Here is a 17783-nt window from a genome sequence, read left to right as displayed (position 1 = left end):
AGCCTTGACTCAGTGGGAGGGTCTTCTGGGAGCCGCTGGGACATCTGACCAAAGGACTGCCCAGGCCATCCAAGTGAGCTCGGGTCCCAGGTCTCCCTCTGGCCTTGGCCCAGGTTCCAGTGTTTTGCAGCTGCGGGAACCTGCAGACACCAGTTGGGTGGGCCATGGGGTGGCGCAGGCATCTCAGCTGTGTGTGCCCAGCTTGGAGGCGGTACCTTGATTAATCCCCAACAGGTGCCCCCGGGTGGGGGGGGTCCCTTTTATCCACCTTATACTCTCCGGAAACTGAGGCTCAGCATTGCTGAGGACCCTGCCCAAGGTCACACAGCAGCGAGTAGCAAAGCCAGACTCCACCCTGTCCCTCTGCACAGCCTGCGCTCCCTCTGCTCCGCCGCGTGGCCCCAAGATGCCCCGACTCTTCCAGAAACATCCCATCCTGACCTCAGTAACAGCCTGGATGCGTGGATCTGGGGACTTCAGAGCAATGGGGCGATGAGGGCAGCCTTCCTGGGGAGGCGGGAGGCTGGTCCATGGAGGTCGGGCAGCCAGACAAGGAAGGTCTCCATGGCTATAGGAGGCGGGAAGTGGGACCCGTTCGGGAGCCTCTACACGCGCGCCTGGTGTGGGGAGTCCTGGCTGTCCTGCAGTGAATTCTGGCACAGTCTGTCTCCAGGGTCGTGTTCCAGGCAACTGCGCCAGTGTGGGGGGAACGAGGTGCTACTTAGGAGCCTCTTGGGAGGGAAGAGCAAATCCTCCTGCCTCGTGGGTGGGGCTCCGGCTCCTGGCGCCTCGGAGTGATCAGATGCACCTGTGTCCCTCCCCAGCCCCTGCGTCTGGCCGGACCCTAAATGCCATCGAAGCTCAAGCTTGGGCCTGGAGTCCACAGCAGGGCCAGCCCCCCTCCCTCTCTGGGCCACAGAGACTGGCGCCTGCTGGGCTGGGGTCTGTAACCTCCCTCCCTCACCAACATTCGAACCCTGGCAGGGAGTGACACAGAATGAAGGGGGACTCTAGACAGGGGTGGCCACCTGCCCCCCACCCCAACTCCTGAGCCCCTGCGGTGTGAGTGGGACGAGTGGGGACAGCGGCGGGTGGGAAGGTGGGTGAATCCAGGAGCCGAAGTGTGCGTGTGGCTCAGGACCCTGGCCTTTGACAGTGGCCACCTCGTGCTGGGTGACACAGACGTTGGCAGAGAGGCGCAAGGGTGCCCCCCCCACCCCCGACCCCCTCCCGGGGTCTGCTTGGCTGTTTGGGGAGGAAGCCAACCTCTGTGCAAACAGGCCAGGCTGGATGTCAGTCGTGGACCCCAGGACGCAGCCCAGCTGGCCGTGGCCTCCCCCAGGCCTTGGACGATGCCCTTGTGTGTGCAGTGACCCTGGGCAGGCAGCTGGGAACTAGTTCATTTTCATTCATTGAAGGATGACTGTCATTTTTTACACCTGGGGGGTGGGGGTCTGGCCGTGGCTGGGCCTTTCAGAGCCATCTACTCCGTGGAGACACTCAACCCTGGTGGGAACCTGCCCACAAAGAGCAGATCAGAGGGGGTTTAGGCTGAAGATGGGGGTCCCCGGAGCCAGCGTTCCTTAATTCACTCAACAAACACGGGACCCAGTTCTAAGCTGGCTCTGTCCTGGGAGATGAGAACACAGCAGGGACCACTGAGGCAGAAGCCCTGCCCCCTCGGGGCCATGGTGCAGAAGGGAGGCTGGCCATGGTGAAATCGACAGGCCGTCCCATGGTGGTAACAGCTAAGGAGAGATGAGCTGGCAGCTAGGCTGGGAAGTTCAGGGGACCTCCCTGGCCTCGCCGGGAGGTGGCATGGGGACAAGGTCTCCAGGAAGGAGCGACCCTCAGAGAGGCCTGGGCCACTGCACTGAGAAGCGGGCGATGGCTGGGGGGTGATGGAGGAAGCAGGACCTGGGTGAGGCATATATTACACTGGTCCCAGTGAGCGGGCCCTGGCCCGGGAAGCACATCCACAGCCAGATTTGTTTTCAGGGTCGCCGGGGCCATTTCCCAGACTGGGAGATGGAGACTGAACCAGGAGCTCGCGGAGCTGGCCTGCTCCCCCACCCTGGCTGTGGCGAGTTGGGGCTGGCCCAGCCCTGACTCTGGGCTCTGTGCAAACCATCTGTGCACACGTGAGTGTGCACACAGCCACACGCTTGCCACACACCCTGTGAAGTCACGAGTGCCCCCGAGTCCTCTGTCCGCCAGGGGTGCCCTCATGGGGCTCCCTGAATCTGGCTGTCCCCGCGCCCTGCGCTTGCTCTCACGGCCTCAGCAGCTCAGTTCCCTGCCTCCGCCAGGCTTTCTAATCGGACAGGAATGTGATGAGGATAGATAAGGGAGCAGCGAGCGGTTAAGACCCTCGGGGGAGTAGATCAGCCGTATCTGACCTAGAAACCTCGGCGGCGCGTCTTAGGGGGGAGATGCACAAAGAAAACAGTGAAAGGTCTTCTAAGAGGCAGCCTAGAAATGCAGAAAGCCGTGGCCAGTGGGGGAAGAGGCTAAAAAGCCCCCGTCCTGACCGAGAGGGCGTCGGGGGGCCCTTCTCAGACGTCATCCATCATCCATCTTCCCGAGGACCCAGGGGGCAGAGGGCATGGGCTCAGGGCTGGGAAACTGAGGCCAAGGCCATGGAGTGGTGGCGTCAGGACTTGAACCCAGCCTCTTGGGTGCTGTGGGTATGAGGTCAGGAACACAGGCCCTGGCGCCCGCTCCTTCCTGGGCTGGACTCCTAGCATTGTCGCCTACTGGCTGTGTGATCTTGAGCCATTTATGAACCTCTCTGGTCTCTGTCTCCGCTTCTGTGCGATGGGGCGGTGATGGTGGTTGTGGAGGGTGCAGAGCTTTCCGGGCATGTGCTGTAGGGGCAGCGGGAAGCCCTAGGTGGGTGGGGGGTTGGGGGGACGACCACTAGTCATCGTCCTCCATGACTGCCCTGCATCGGGACCTACATGCTGTCACAGCTCTGACGTGGGCTGGTGCGAGCTGATGGTTCCCAGGCCCAGGGGTGGGGTGGGCAGAGGGAGGGGGCGTGTGGAGACCCCGCCCTGTCCGCCGGCTGCGAGGAGCTTTGGGTTGGGGGAAGGCGATGGGATGGCATCTCAGCGCTGCGTAGACCGTCACCTGCGAGACGGGTCTCACCCCCTCCTGGCCTCTCACAGGCTGACCAGTGATGCGTGACCAGTGATGTCCCAGGAAGCTGTGACCTATCACACAACTGTCAGCGGGTGCCCCGAGGAGGGGCTGCAGCTCCATCCTGTCCCAGAGAAGGGCACATGTGACTGCAGCTTCTCGGGCTCTTCCCGGAGAGCCCTGTGCTGGCATGGGCCACAGTGGGGGTCATGTCCCACGTGCTGTGACCCATGGCCGTCCTCAAGGGGCGCATGGTGTCCTGGGGAGACGGATGGTGACCATCTGGCACAATGGGAAACCACAGCGGGCACGGCACCTAAGTCGGGCTCAGAGCCCCAGGAAGGCTCCCTGGAGGAGAGGGCGCCTGGGTGGGGCCGGAGAAGCGGGTGTTGCAGCTGCCCTGTACCCGGGCCTCATGAGAACGAAAACACAGCCAATGCTGTTTGGAGGAAGCCTGCAGTTCATTTAGTGCTTGCATAGCCAGATGCTTCTGGGGACCCTGAGCTGGGTCTTGCTGGTCCCAGCAGACGGGTGGATGCTGGTCCTTTGGGGGGAGGAAGCTCGCAGACACCTCCTCACATTGTCTCGGTGTCCCCGCGAGACAGGTGTGATCACCCCCATTCTACAGATGAGAAAGCCGAGGCTCCGACAGGTGGAGGGGTCTGCTCAGCCTGCCCAGCGCCCGGCCTGCTTTCTTTCCTCTCCCTGCTTAGGGCGCAGGCTGCCTCCTGCCTGTCACTAGGGCAGCCTAAGCCTGGGGTACAGGGAGGGGTCCTGCTGTGGGCTGCTTGGAGCCCAGGAACCCCTCAAAGCATGTGAGCGAAGCCCCACCTGCTCCCCAGGAAGATTTACAGATACTCACACCTCATGTGCATTTCGAGGCCACCCCAGGGAGCAGCTCTGGCCTGAGCAGGTGATGGTGGCTGTGGATGAGACCTGGTCCCCCCACTCCAACTGGTCAAACAGGCACGGCCCTCCGCCCATGACAGCCCCGCTCCTCCCCTCCTCTCCCTGCCACCGCTCACCCCAGCCATGCCCCCGTCACCAAGGTGAAGAGGGGGCACCAGCGGCCACTGCCAGGCCCCCACACCACCAGCAACAGCACAGTGATGGGGAATCGGGGGAGGCACAATCCCCTCATCCCAGGCCATGGATGACGCGTGCCAGGGCCAAGCCACGGGGCCCGGTGGTCAAGACAGACTCTGCTTCTTTCCACCCTCCCTGCTCTGAGCCTCAGTTTCTCATCTGTGAAATGGGGGTGGGGACAGCACCCACCTCATAGGGTCCTTGTGGGGTTCAAGGAGACAAGGGCCTCCGGGGGGTGGGGGCGGTGCTGGCCCCTGCCGGGTCTCGGGCAGCCGGGTCACGCGTGCTCTCAGGTGTGGAAGGGCGACTCTTTCCACACGTGGCGCTGGCAGTGCTCCACGGCGTTGCACATCTCGGCCGTCTCCGGGCTCTCACACCAGAAGCTCGGGCCCATGACACACTGGTCGGTGCCCAGCAGCGCGGTCCTGGGCCTGTGGCAGGCGCCCATCTTCGTGCACAGGGTCATGGGGTCCAGTATGTCCCTGAGCGTCTCGATGAACAGGGGCTGGTACTCGGTCACGAAGCGGTTGCACTGGGTCATGTAGGTCAGCGGCAGGATGCTGCAGCCGCCCTTGAACGTCCTCAGGAGGACCTGCCTGGTGCCCCTCTGCTCCAGGTTGCGGGCAGACAAGTCCAGCAGCCGCCTGCACCCGTTGCAGAAGGCGCCATGCCTCTCCTTGTCCAGCAGGGGGGGCAGCAGGGTCGCAGGGGGCTCCGGGATGTCCCGGGCCCACCGCCGTCTGCTGCACAGCCAGATGGCCGTGCACAGCTTTTTTGGGGTGACTCTGGTCAGCAGCTCCAGCAAGGACGGGCTGTAGGCGTCCACCAGGGTGACACACTCTCGGACCAGGGGAGCGGGCAGGGCCGAGCACAGGCGGTCCAGGGCGTGGATGATGATGGCCTGGGTGCTGTTGGATTCCAGCCAGTGGCCCAGCTTCTGGACCACTTGCAGGCACACGTCACAGATCACGCCGGCCTTCATCTGGAGCTCTTTCTCTTGCCTCGGGGACGCCAGCTCCAGGGAGGGGACTCTGCCCACCGAAGCCACGTGAGCCAAGCGGCCCCGTCCCTCCAGCTCCTCACAGAAGCCCCCCTTCTTGCAGACCTCGTGCGGGGGGACAAACCTCAGTGTTTGCTTGATGGGCGCAAAAAACTGGCGGAGGTAGTTCTTGCAGAGTGAAGCCAGGCTCGGCTCAAGGGACTCGCACTGCTCCTGCGTGGTCACCTCTGCTAGGGAGGACAGGCTGGGCCCAACGGCATCCTGGAGCTGAGTGACCAGCCGGACGCAGTCCTGGCATACCGAGCTCGTAGCAATCCGCACAGGGTGGAAGCTGAGGGGCCCGTTGGTCATGAATGGGGCCTCTCCCTTGGATGTATCCTCCTTGGAGAGCGGCCCCAGGGCAGCCAGGTTCCTCTGCAGTGGCTGGCACAGGGTGAGTGCCACACACACCTGGGCCGGGGTGCTGCCTGGGTCCCCACGGAGCATGCTCAGGATGGCTGAGCCGTGGGCCTCTGCCATCCCCTGGCATCTGGCCGAGGACCCCTGTCTGGGAAGCCACTCACAGGTCTTCATCACCAAAGCCAGGATGTCCGTCTCTGCGGCCTCGGGGTTCAGCCCATTGCTGGCGGCAGCCGTCACGTCCAGGCACACATCACAGGGCAGGGTCTTGGCGGTGGGCTGGCTCCAGACAGTGCTGCGGCAATGCCCCACCACCCCGCACCTTGTCGCCACCTGCAGGTCCCGACACCACACCACTGAGCCCTTGGCACACTCCTCGGGGCCAGAGATGGGGCTGGCCAGGGCGGTGCCCAGGACCCCGGACAGAAGAAGCAGTGCACAGAACATGCTGCCAGGTCACTGGGCCGGCCCGGCCGCCCGGGTGCTGATATAAACCCCGTGGTCCCGCCTGCTGCGCAGTCCCAGGAGCCCCGCCCAGCTGGCACCTCCGCAGCCTGACTCATTTCCCGGTGCCCCATGGCCTGGTGTGGGCCGCTTTTGCCTGGAACCCCACTCTGCCCTCCCCCTGGATAAGCTCTCACTCATCTTTCAAGACCCACCTTGTTTACAGATGAAGCAAAACTGGACTCCTTCCCGCAAAGCCCGCCGGCCCCGCCTGGGTGCGGCAGCTTCCCCGTGGCTCACTGTCCCATCCTGACCTGTTCCCGGGGCTGGGTCCCCTCCTAGATATGAGGCCCCAGGGGAATTTTTGTCCCCTTCTGGGACACAAAATGCATTCTCTCCTTTTTATGCCGGGAGGTTAAGTGAATTCCATGGCTGGGCAAATACTGAAGCTCTGTTTTCTACATTTGGCCTTGAGATGGGCTGCCTGGCTGGCCGTGCCCTGCAGGAGCCCTTCACGTCTTCACCTGTGACAGGATCGCCCGTCGCCCTCCGAGGACAGCCCCGCACGGGAGAGCCTCCCGGGCCCCGTTGGCTTCTTCCTTCTGGAAACTTGGCCGAGTGTGGGCTGGTCCACTCTTGGTAGGAAGATGGTGGTGGAAAGAAAACAAACACAGAAGGATTTCGTTTCATTCCTGTGTCTCTTAGGCTCTTACTATTCTTCCTGAGCTTTAAAAAGAATTACCAGGTGAGAGAGTCAGTGCTGGGCAGGTGCATGCAGGTGTCCTGGTTTGGATCCTGTCCAGTAAATGGAGAGTTCAGAGCCAGCCTCGCCTTTGGCCTGATTTCCACACGGTTCCCAGCTGCTGCTGGGCCTCCCGGGATGGGCAGGTCAGAGACCCAAGGGGAGGGCCCTTGGTGGGCATGAGACTCTCGGTTGGTGCCGCCCCCCCACCCCCCCAATTCCGGGGCTCTGAGGGCCCCGTGGGGCATTCCGTACCCCCAGCTATGTGGGTCAGGCTTGGGGCCTGAGGTTGCAGCGGCCCCGGTGGAGGAATGTGGCTGGGGCTGTTCCGTCTGCCTTCCTCCGGGGTGTGGGGCTGGGAAGAGCACGCGAAAAACGGGGTGCCCTGAGCTCTCATTGCACCCTGGACTGTGGTTCCTTTGCACCGGAGGACAGACACCTTTCGGAATGAAGGGAGTCTGGGCGTGCGCTCAGGTGCATGGATGGTAGCTGCCCAGCTCCAGGGGCTCCATCGGCAGAGGTGGGGCTGGAGGCTCGGTGCCTGGGCCAGGCAGGACTCGGCTCATTTCAACACACTTCATTCAGGCCATCGCCTGGAATTCAAGGGCACCGACTCTCATCCTACGCGACCGTGGGCCCAGGGCCCAGCATGCAGGAGGCCCTGCCCCGTGGCGTGGACGGGCCTGCACTAGGGCCCCCCGGGCAGCCCCTGGCCTCCTGCTCGGCCCTCTTGCCCACTGCCTTGGCCTCCTTCCCTGGACACTGTTCTTCCCAGAGGTCCAGAATGTTCTCCTCACTGATGGAAAACTGAATGGTTTTTTATTTCTAAGAAGCATAGGGAGTTTCTGTCTTGGCACAGTGGAAATGAATCCAACTGGTAACCATGAGAATTCGGGTTCGATCCCTGGGCTCACTCGGTGGGTTTAGGATCCGGCTGTGGTGTGGGTTGCAGATGTGACTTGGATCCCGCGTTGCTGTGGCTGTGGTAGTGGCTGTGGTGTAGGCTGTCAACTGCAGCTCTGATTCACTCCTAGCCTGGGAATTTCCATAGGTCTCGGGTGCATCCTTAAAAAGCAAAAAAAAAAAAAAAGAATAAAAGCTTCGGGAGGGAGTCCGATGTTGTGGCTCAGCCAGTTGAGAACCCGACTAGTATCCATGAGGACTCAGGTGAGGACTCAGGTTCGATCCCTGGCCTCGCTCAGTGGGTTAAGGATCTGGTGTTGCTGTGGCTGTGATGTAGGCCGGCAGCTGCAGCTCTGATTCAACCCCTAGCCCAGAAACTTCCATGTGCCATGGGTGCAGCCCTAAAAAGAAAGTATATAGGAGACTTTTTTCTTGGACTTCCTAATTTTAAAATTTTTATTAAAATATTTTGTGTATGCAGGAGAACGCGCAGATTTTGTGTTCAGCTCAGTGAAGACCCACAAACCTGCACCCAGATCCAAACAGAATATTGGCAGTTCCTGGCAGCCCCCTTCCAGACACCCCGGGCCTGCCCCTCCCTCATTGGCTGCCAGGAACCAGGACTGTTTCAGGTCTGACTCTTTGGGCACAAAATTGTGCTGATGAGGTCCATCTGGCTGCTGCACTCTCAGTTCTGTGCAGAATCCGTTGGGCGAATTCACAGTGAATTTGTCTATTCTGCTCTCCTTGGGCATCGAGTCGTGTCCAGTTTGGGGCTCCAGACATTTCTGTGTGTGTCCAGGGACCCACGTGTCTCCCCATCCATGCTGGGCTTCCTCGAGGAGCGGAATTGCAGCGGTCAGTGGGCAGGTGTCCAGTAGATGCCGGCAGGTGGCTGTGCTGGCCCCACTATCCTCAGAAACATTTGACGAGTTGTGGTTGGGAGAACTATTGCAAAAATAGAGCAAGGGACTCGCGGAGACCTGTCACTCAGGCATGTTTGCCCATTTGCTCTGGGGCTGCCCCTCCCCCGCTCTCCTCCCATCCGCCTGTCCGGCCATCCCTCTGTCCACCTGCATTTATGCGTACGTGCTTTCTTCCGACCTGCTGAGAGCACATCGTGTCCGGTGTACGTTTCCTCAGGACAGGGACGTTCTCCCGGGTACTCGCAGCGCAGGACTGTGATGTTGACACAATACCATTGCGTCACCGAGAGCCTGTGTGTCCCCAGATCTGCCCTGTGTCCTCGTCTCACTTTCTGGGCCGAGCTCCGGGATCACAGGCTGTGTGCGCTTGTCAAGGCTTCTCGGCCACCTGTCGTGTGTCTTTGGTGACATCAGAGTGCTGGGGGCTGTTTGGTAGAACGCCCTCCCCTCGAGTCCGCCCGGCTTTCCTCACGGTTACGTGGGGCAGGACCCCCCGTGCGCCCCCCGTGGGGAGGGAGGCTGTGGGCCAGCCCGGTCCTGCTGACCTTGGGGCCACTTGCTGAAGGTCTGCCTGTTTCCCTCGCTGTGAAGGTCCTGCTTGCTTTCTGTCATGAATACCATTTAGAAAGGTACTTGGAGGGCACACCAGTCTGTCCTCCTCAAACGTGTACCCATGCGTGTTAGCGCTGCCGACCATTCGCCAGCCCTGTCTCCCCGGGGTCTCTAAGCTGCTGCTCTTCTTCTGTAACAAAGACCTTTCTCTCCTCCCTCCTTCCTTTCTTCCTTCCAATGGGACGCGTGAGGGTTGACCTGATCGAACCGATTGCCATCCACAACGACAACTGTTCTGATGCCTGAAGGGCCCAGATCGCAGCACTGGGGCCCTCTGAGCTGGCCTGTGTGTTTCTGCCAGGTGCCCATCGTTCTTGGAGGCCTTCTGTACTTGCTCGCGGACGCTCGGTCCAGTCTCCTCTTGTGCCTTCCGTGAACCAGCCCTGGAATCAGCCTGCTCCCCGAGGTATTTAGAAGCCACAAGCCAGACACTAGATGTGCCCACTATGACTGTGGCGTCACTACATCCAGCGGTCTGGGTGAACAGGGCTGCGAACACCTTCCCTCTTATTGATGGGGAGGGGGAGGGATAAAGGAAAGAGGAAGTTTATATTCACACAGAAATAGAGAGACAGACTTTCATAGATATAGAAACAGGCAGGTACCTACAGGGGAACACCTGTATGTATGTGTGCATATCATCCATTTGTTGTATGTCTTTTTTTTTTTTTGTCTTTTTAGGGCCCCACCCGCGGCATATGGAGGTTCCAGGCTAGGGGTTGAATCGGAGCTGCAGCTGCTGGCCTACACCACAGCCACAGCAATGCCCATATCCGAGCCGCCTCTGTGACCTACACCACAGCTCATGGCAACGCCGGATCCTTAACCCACTGAACGAGGCCAGGGGTTGAACCTGTGTCCTCATGGGCACTAGTCAGGTTTGTTACCACTGAGCCACAGTGGGAACTCCCATTTATCATATGTCTTCATAAGATTATGAGTTTGCTGTGATCCTTAGACAATATTCTAGTTTTCTCCCCCCCCCCCCCCGCTTTTTTCCTATACCTGAGGCAGGTGGAAGTTCCTGGGCCAGGGACTGAACACATACCACAGCAGCGATGCCAACTGCTGCAGTGACAGTGCCGGATCCTTAACCTACTGTACCGCAAGGGAGCTCCCCTTTTCTTTATTTTTAACTCCCCTGCCCAACAGTGAGTAGCCTGCTCCTGTTATCCTTATTCTGTTTACTCATTTGCTGAACCCCACAGTATACACACAGTCATTTCAGAAGCGCCAACACCTACCACTGTGAAAATCAAAACCCACGAACCAGACTTCTGTATTTGTGTGCATTTGTCTGCATCTTCCTGAGATGAGACTTAGGTATATCAAAATGTGCCCCTCATAACGTGAGTCGGTGAGTTCCGTCAAACGCACACAAGGGTGTAAACCACACCCGTTGAGGCGTGCAAGGCCCCTGGGCCCCTTCCTCATCGCCCCTCAACCAGAGCCAACGCCTTTCTGATTTTCCTCCCTCAGACCAGTTCACCTCTTTCTGCATCCGTATCAGTGGGAAGCGTGTGTTTTCACCGTGTCTGCTGCTCTCACTCTGCTGTTCCTGCAGCTCCCTGCACCTCGCTGCTGGGCGGTGTCCCCTGGGTGACCTGCCATGGTGTCACCATGGGGTGGCATTGTGCGTGGGGTTATTTGAGCACTGCTGCTCTGTACTTGGGGATGATGTGAGGTGGACAGTGGGCCCTTCTGTTGGGGCCACCTGGGACCTGGGGTCTGGGTTGCTGAGCAGATGCACCAGCCATGACATGGTGGCGCCTGGCTGTCACTGCATTAGCGCTGCTGCCCACTACTCTGATTTCACCCTGCAGAAGGTGCCAGGAATGATAAAAGTGTACCTCTACCACCTACTGTCTAACAGATGGCAGCATTTGCTGTATTTTTTATGAGTTCCATTTGTTTAAAAAATTTATCTGGAAGTTACTTACTTTTTCTTTCCAAGTAAAGATCAGACTGGTCCCAATAGGGTTGGGGGGTAGGAGGGGGCGTTTTGTGGGTGTGGGCCCTCCTGAGGAGCCAGGGTCTGGGAGGGGCGTGGAGGAGCTGGGGAGAGCTTGCAGCCTGCTTGCTTCCTGGAGGACCAGCTTGAGAGGAGGGGACCGGGGAGGTCCTGGTACCACGAGGGTCATTTCTCGGCACTTTGCCGGACGCTCTGGTCTCCACATCACCATCAGTCCCGGAGGCCGCCCTGCTGCGTGGGCAGGACCGAGCTGTCTTGCTCACTCTTCTGCCCCCACAGGGTGACCCCTGGGGGGCCTGTGTTCTGCAGCCTCTGAGCACAGGGGCACCAGCTTCTCCCAGTCCCTCCCTTCCTTCGCGGCAGCCTTCCCCGAGGGGATGCCCCTGCCCACCCCCTGCTCTTTGTGCCTCCTCTGGGTGACACTCCTGTCCCTGCCCAGGAGCCACCCGCACTGCCCGCCGCCGTGCTGGGACTGGGGGGATTCCCGCGTCGCTCATGCCCCACGTATTTGTGCAGCTCCTGCCGTGAGCCGGAGCTCAGTGGGGAGGGGACCAGTGAGGAGCAGATGTTTTGGGGACCAACCACGAACACGTAAATGCCACTGACCCGTCTAGCGCCCGGTAGAAACAGTGTCTGTGCAGTAAAGCGGCCCAGGGCGAGCGTGGGGTGGGGGGCCAGTGCCCTGGGCAGTCTGTGGGCCCTGGGACAGTGACCTGAGCACAGCACACAGATATGGGGGGCACCCAGGGGGAGCAGAAGGTGGGTGTGACATGCTGAGGGTGCAGCAGCCAGGAGGCCGTGGGGCCAGTGTGAGGCTGGTGGGTCTTCTGAGCCAGCGAGCCACCCCCCAACCCCAGGCATTTGTTCTACTGAGGAGGTGGAGGTAGGATTTACCCAAGTGCTCTTTTTATAAGGTCTGAGGAGAGAGGGGAGCAGGTGGGGAGGTGGAGAGGGGACCAGGTGAGGGGGGTAGAGAGGGGACCAGGTGAGGGAGTGGAGAGGGGACCAGGTGAGGGGTGGGGAGGGGACCAGGTGAGGGGTGGGGAGGGGACCGTGCAGGGGGGGAGTGGAGAGGGGACCAGGTGAGGGGGGTGGAGAGGGGAGCAGGTGAGGGGTGGAGAGGGGACCAGGTGAGGGGTGGAGAGGGGACCAGGTGAGGGGTGGAGAGGGGACCAGGTGAGGGGTGGGGAGGGGACCAGGTGAGGGGTGGGGAGGGGACCAGGTGAGGGGTGGGGAGGGGACCGTGCAGGGGGGGAGTGGAGAGGGGACCAGGTGAGGGGTTTGGGCGGTAGCCCAAGGCCAGGGTCAGAGCCTCCTCCAGATGAGCACCCTGCCCCCGAGAGCCTTGGAAGTAGGGGCTGCAGCATGGGGGCCCAGTGTTTCCTGGCTGAGCTGGATGGTGGGTGGGAACAGCCGGGCAGAGGTGACGGTGGCCGGGGAGCTGCGGGGGAGGCCGGGCCTCATACCTGAGCCAACAGGCGAGGGCGTGTGCAAGCCGAGCAGAGCTCCGGGACAGGAGGGCCGTGATTCCTGAGCGGGGCGGAGGCGAGGGGATGCTGGGATGCTCCGTCACAGCATCTTCCAAGCACAAGGTGCCGCGTGGGCTTCACCACCGAGCCCCAGAGAGGAGCTGGACCTGCAGACCGCGAGCACAGGTCAGCACCATCCACCCTTCCCGCGAGGCCGGGGTCAGCTCAGCGCCCCTTGCGTGGAGAGGCATGTGCTCCTGGCTGGGTGGTTTGCAGGGGGCTGGGGCTGCAGAGTGACCAGCATTCACGGGTGGGCGAGGTGGGCGGGGGCACCTCTCCCACTCCAGCTGCCTCCAACCTGGGACTGGCCGCCCTCAGAGGCCCCCCAAAACCTGGGCTTCCAGTAACAGCAGAGGATGGAGACCCCCCCCCCCAACGCTGGCGCTGGAGGCCAGAGTCTGGCATAGGGCGTTGGGAGGGCTGAGCTCTGGGGGTGGGGCCTTCCTTGCCTCTTTCTGGGCTCCGGGGGGGCCAGGAGCCGTTGGTGTCCCTTGGCGTGTGGCTGCGTCCCTCCAGTCTCTGCCTCTGCCATCACACGGCCTTCTCCCCGTGTCTCTGTGTCTCTCTGTGTCAAATTTCCTCTTTTTATGAGGATGTTAGCCCCCGGAGTAGGGCCCACTCTAATCCAGTAGGACTTCATCTTAACCAGTTCCACGTACAAAAACCCCGATTTTTTTTTTTTAATTTAAAAAATTTGTCTTTTTATGGCCGCAGCCGTGGCCTCTGGACGTTCCCAGGCTAGAGATGGAATGCGAGACGCAGCTGCTGCAAAGCCTGATCCTCTGACCCACTGCGCTGGGCCGGGGATCAAACCCGCATCTCCATGGCAACCCAAGCCGCTACAGTCGGATTTGTAACCCGCTGTGCCACAGCAGGAACTCCCAAAGACCCCATTTCTAAAATAAGGTCATCTTCATAGGTCCTGGGGGTCAGGACGTCAGCCTGTCTCTTAGGGACACGATTCACTCCATCCACAGCAGATGAGTTCTGGGCACTGCTGACCTTGACCTTAAACACTGGCTGTCCTTGGGATCCAGCCTTGGCCCTGAGCAGCCGGGGTAGAGACCCCTCTGCCTGGAGAGCCTCTGGGATTGGAACGAGGCACCTGGGTGTCGGTGGAGCACCTGGGACACGCCAGCCCCTAAACACGGTGTGGAAAGCTCTTCTTAGCCCGTGGCAAGTCCCAGAGGCTTGGAGCTCAGCTCTGGGACACGCAGGCCTGAGCGGCTCCGGGCTTGGCGGGCCAGACCTAGACCCTGGTCCCTACAACCCCAAAGCCTGGGGAGGCGCTGGATCTTCCAGCCCCAGCGGCCCCCACCTCCAGGCACTTAGGAGCCCCCAGGGGGGTGGGACGTAAAGACAGAGGGCAGAGAAGCCAGGAGGCTTAGGGGTTGTAGACGCAAGGGTGTGGGACTCCGAGGGCCGGGGCCTCCGACACACGAGCCTCCAGAGCCCAGAGACCTTCCCTCGGGGTTCCGGGATGCCAGCCTCGCCAAGTGCCTCCCTCCCGCGCATCCCGAAGCTGGCACAGGTGCTTTCCCGCGGGCACCCTCCAGGTGCTGGGCCTGCCCCGCCTCCCGGCCAGGCTGCTCTCAACAAGCCCCACTCGGCCGGCCGGCCCGCCCTGGGAGGCGGCTCTGGAAGAGTGCCCGGGAGAGCGGGCAGGCCTCCTTGGCAGGTAAAGTAGGTTAGCTCACCCCCACAGGTGCAGGGAGAAGGCTGGCGACGTGGGCAGCATCGTCTTTACTCTTTTAGAAGAGGGGAAAGAAAACCCCGAGCGCAGGCGGCCCGCGTCGTGTCTGCTTGGCTTCGCTCTGATGTACAGGTTCAGCCAGTGTGGACTGAGCACCTGCTTTGTGCTAAGTGCTGCTCTAAGAACTGGGGATGTTTGAATGAGTGAAACAGAAAACGCTGTGCTCCTGGAACTAGCGGGAGGAAGCAGACATGAAACCACAGTTACATATGCAGGTGGTGTGAGAGGGAGAGAGGTGATGACGGGGGAGGGGCGGGGGCGTCAGAAGTGGGCGTGGTCAGCAATTTCAATATGTGGGTGAAACCCTGAGAAGGTGTAAGAACCAGGTAGGTGTCTGGGGAACGTGTGCTCCAGAGGGACTGTGCAAAGGCCCTGTGGCCGGTGGTTCGCGAACAGCAAGGAGGTCTGGGTGGAAGCCCAGGGAGCTGCTCGGGAAGAGTCAGGTCACTGCCGTGATCCAGGTGAGATCCAGGTGAGATCCAGGCGACGGCCTGATGGGAGGGTGGGTGGCGGCCATTAGAGCCGTCTGGATGTTTGCTGGTTTGAATGTGGACCCTGAGAGAGGAGTCAGGGACCAGCCCCACGTTAGACCTGAGCACCTGGGAAGCTGGTCTGGAGGAGGGGGATCCAGGCAGGTGGACCTGTCGGCCGGTTGTTGTGCCATCCAGGTGAGAGGCAGGTGTCTGGCCCTGGGCGTGGCGTGGAGGAGGGCGGGGGAGGACCGGCCCATCACCCTGGGTGGTGAGACTGGAGGCGAGGGGATGGGTGGAGGCCCAGGCTTGCTTGACGGGCAGCGGGCGTGGGCCTTCCTCCCAGGGAGAGGACTGGGTTGGGGGTGGGCAAATGGTGACCTTAGGATGGAGGTGACCAGGCTGAGAGCGGGCGTTGGGACAGGCTGTCAGCGCCCAGCAGGGAGGTCCAGGCTGGGGTGAAAGTCCCAGCCAGGGTGGTCTTGAGGCTCCTGAAAGCTGCTGGGAGGAGCCGAGGTTGATGAGGGAGGAACCCGTGGGAGGGATTTGAAGACTGTGTCTGCCGGTTGACTTTAAGCTTCCGCCCAGCCCCCGGCCCACCTCCCAGAGGGACCCAATTTCTCTCCTCTGAACCCAGCCGGCGACATCGGCACGTGTGCTGGTGGCCATAGCTTTCCTTGCCACCAGCCCTGGCGTCAGCTTCCTGGGCTACTTAGCAAAGCACGGGGCTGGGGGCTCGAACCCCAGAAGTTGACTCTCTCTGGTTGGTTCTGGAGGCCGGAAGTCAGGTCAGGGAGTCTGCGAGGCTGGCTTCTCCTGAGGCCTGGAGGGAGCCTCTGCCAGGCTTCCACTCTGGCTCCCGGGGGTTTGCTGGCAGGGTTGGTTTTCCGAGGCTGGCGGAAGCATCACTCGGTTTCTGCCTCCCGCTTCATGTGCCTTCTCCCTGTGGGCCTGGCTCTGCCGCCCCCGCCCCGCCCCCCGCCATCTCCTTTTTATCAGGACACCCGTCATTGGGTTAGGGGCTCACCCGGCTCCAGAACGATTCATTTTAACTCACTTTAACAAACCCATCTGCAGCAACCCTGTTCCCTGGTAAGGTAGCATTCTGCAGCCCTGGGGGTTAAGACTGTAACACACGAATTGCAACCCATCGCAGTCGTTCTCATTGGGTATTTAGGCGCCTGCATGGTGGCTATAGGATTGCAGGACTGCCACCCACCCCCACCCTCCATCCTGCACATGGGGTATGTGGGTCTCCCTGTTCAGGTGCCGTGTTGAGCGCCCCCAGGGATGCCCCCGGGGAGCCCTCATTGCGGCCCAGCCCAGCCAGAGGCCCTGTGCCCACCTCATTTCAAGGTGAGATCAGGCCGTTTGAGGACCTGCCAGTCCCAGAGCTGGCGATAGCCGGGGCTGGCCTTGAAACCAGGCAGCCACCCTCTGGGTCCCCTGGCCATGGGGACTGTCCCTCCTCCTCCTGTCCCTCCACACCCTGGCTTCTCCAGACCCCTGGCCGCCCAGGGGGACAGGAGCAGGGTTATCCTGCCCGTGAGCGAGGAGCCGGGGCGGAATGCTCCCAGGAACGGCCCCGAACTTGCAGCTCCAGATCATTTTCCCCTTCCTCCATCCCAAGATCTAGAAGGGCACTGGGGAGCCACGGGCGCTGCTGGAGCAGAGGAGGGCCTTGTTCGGGGCAGGGCAGGGTGGGGCTGCGCTGGACAGGCAAGTGCTCTGCTCACCAGGGGGCGGCCAGAGACCCCTTCTCAGAGGGAAGGCCAGGCGGCTTCTTCTAGGGCAGAAGGGCCACCAGCCCCCGCCCTGCCCCCGCCCCCACAGCTCTGGGTCACAGGAGGAGGGGTCCTTTGGCTTGGGAGTCTGTGCAACAGCTGACTTGCTTGTTTGGAGGCGCTGGGCTGAGACCCCCTTTTCTGGGCCTGCAGAGGGGGCTGCGGGGAGGACAGTGCTCACGGTCGGGGCCTGGCGTCCCCAGGGCTCCGGCTCATGGGGTGGCTTGTCCTCCCCTTCATTGGTCACTTAGGACACGCGGGGCCTGTGTGAGCTGCTCGCCCCTTACACACGGTCCCTCCTTCTCCAGGACAACCTTGTGAGGCAGTAGCACAGCTTCCTTCCTCACCCATTTCACAGCTGAGAAGGCTGAGGCCCGGGGGGCCGGCCGCTCTCCTTGGGGGCGGCTCGTGTGTACACAGCCGTCACCTTAGATCCCGTCGCTTCTGTTCACGTGTCAAGCCCGTCGGGAAAGTGCTCTATTTTCCATGGACGTTTAGGTGCACAGTTCCCGAATAAATTAATCCACATGTGGGGCATGTGGGCTTCAAACCACGGCAGGGAGAGCCAGCGTCTGGGGTCCTCCAGGCTCCACAGCCAGGGAGGCAGGCTCAGGACAGGCACCCCGGCTCCTGCCACCCGCCAGGAGGACGCTGCTGCCATCAGAGATGGATCCTAAATTAAAACATTGCGAAGATGAGACAGTTCAGGCCGTGGGAAACCACGTCCCTGGCCCCTGTGTCCGTGGCCGTGAGGTTAGGCGGATGTTGGCATCTTGCGTGCGTTGCAGTTCGTTGGCACCGTGAAGCCTCGCGGATGCAGCCCTGGCCTCTCTCCCAGCCCCGGCCTGCCCTTGTCCCCACTGGCTCTGACGTCAGTCTGTGTCCATAAACAAAGGATGCCACTGAGTCTGTGCCGTATATATGTGCTCACAGTGTCCCGCGCAGGAGCTCCTCTCCCCGCGGTGCTGTGTTAGGGACGGCTCCCTGTTGAGAGGTGGGATTCCACTGTCGGAATAACCCCC

At 61.3% G+C, this 17783-nt stretch overlaps 2 protein-coding genes across 5 annotated transcripts in view; one reads left to right on the top strand and one right to left on the bottom strand.

Annotated features, from left to right (window-relative positions):
* The window catches only part of SORCS2 (sortilin related VPS10 domain containing receptor 2), a 463077-nt gene that overhangs the window by 199125 nt on the left and 246169 nt on the right, over window positions 1–17783 (top strand). The window lies entirely within an intron of this gene.
* Window positions 3584–6086, bottom strand: PSAPL1 (prosaposin like 1). Its single transcript, XM_047798313.1, has one exon. It carries the CDS (start codon window positions 6071–6073, stop codon window positions 4517–4519), a length of 1557 nt encoding a protein of 518 aa, XP_047654269.1. The 5' UTR covers window positions 6074–6086; the 3' UTR covers window positions 3584–4516.

The sequence above is a fragment of the Phacochoerus africanus genome, chromosome 10, assembly GCF_016906955.1.
Source record: "Phacochoerus africanus isolate WHEZ1 chromosome 10, ROS_Pafr_v1, whole genome shotgun sequence".
NCBI lineage: Eukaryota > Metazoa > Chordata > Mammalia > Artiodactyla > Suidae > Phacochoerus > Phacochoerus africanus.
The sequence above is the reverse complement of the archived record's forward strand: the minus strand, read 5'-3'. Positions and strand labels throughout refer to the sequence as shown.

What these genes read in the sequence shown, in the direction of transcription:
- PSAPL1 (XM_047798313.1), bottom strand. Translation starts at nt 6,073, where the DNA reads ATGTTCTGTGCACTGCTTCTTCTGTCCGGGGTCCTGGGCACCGCCCTG.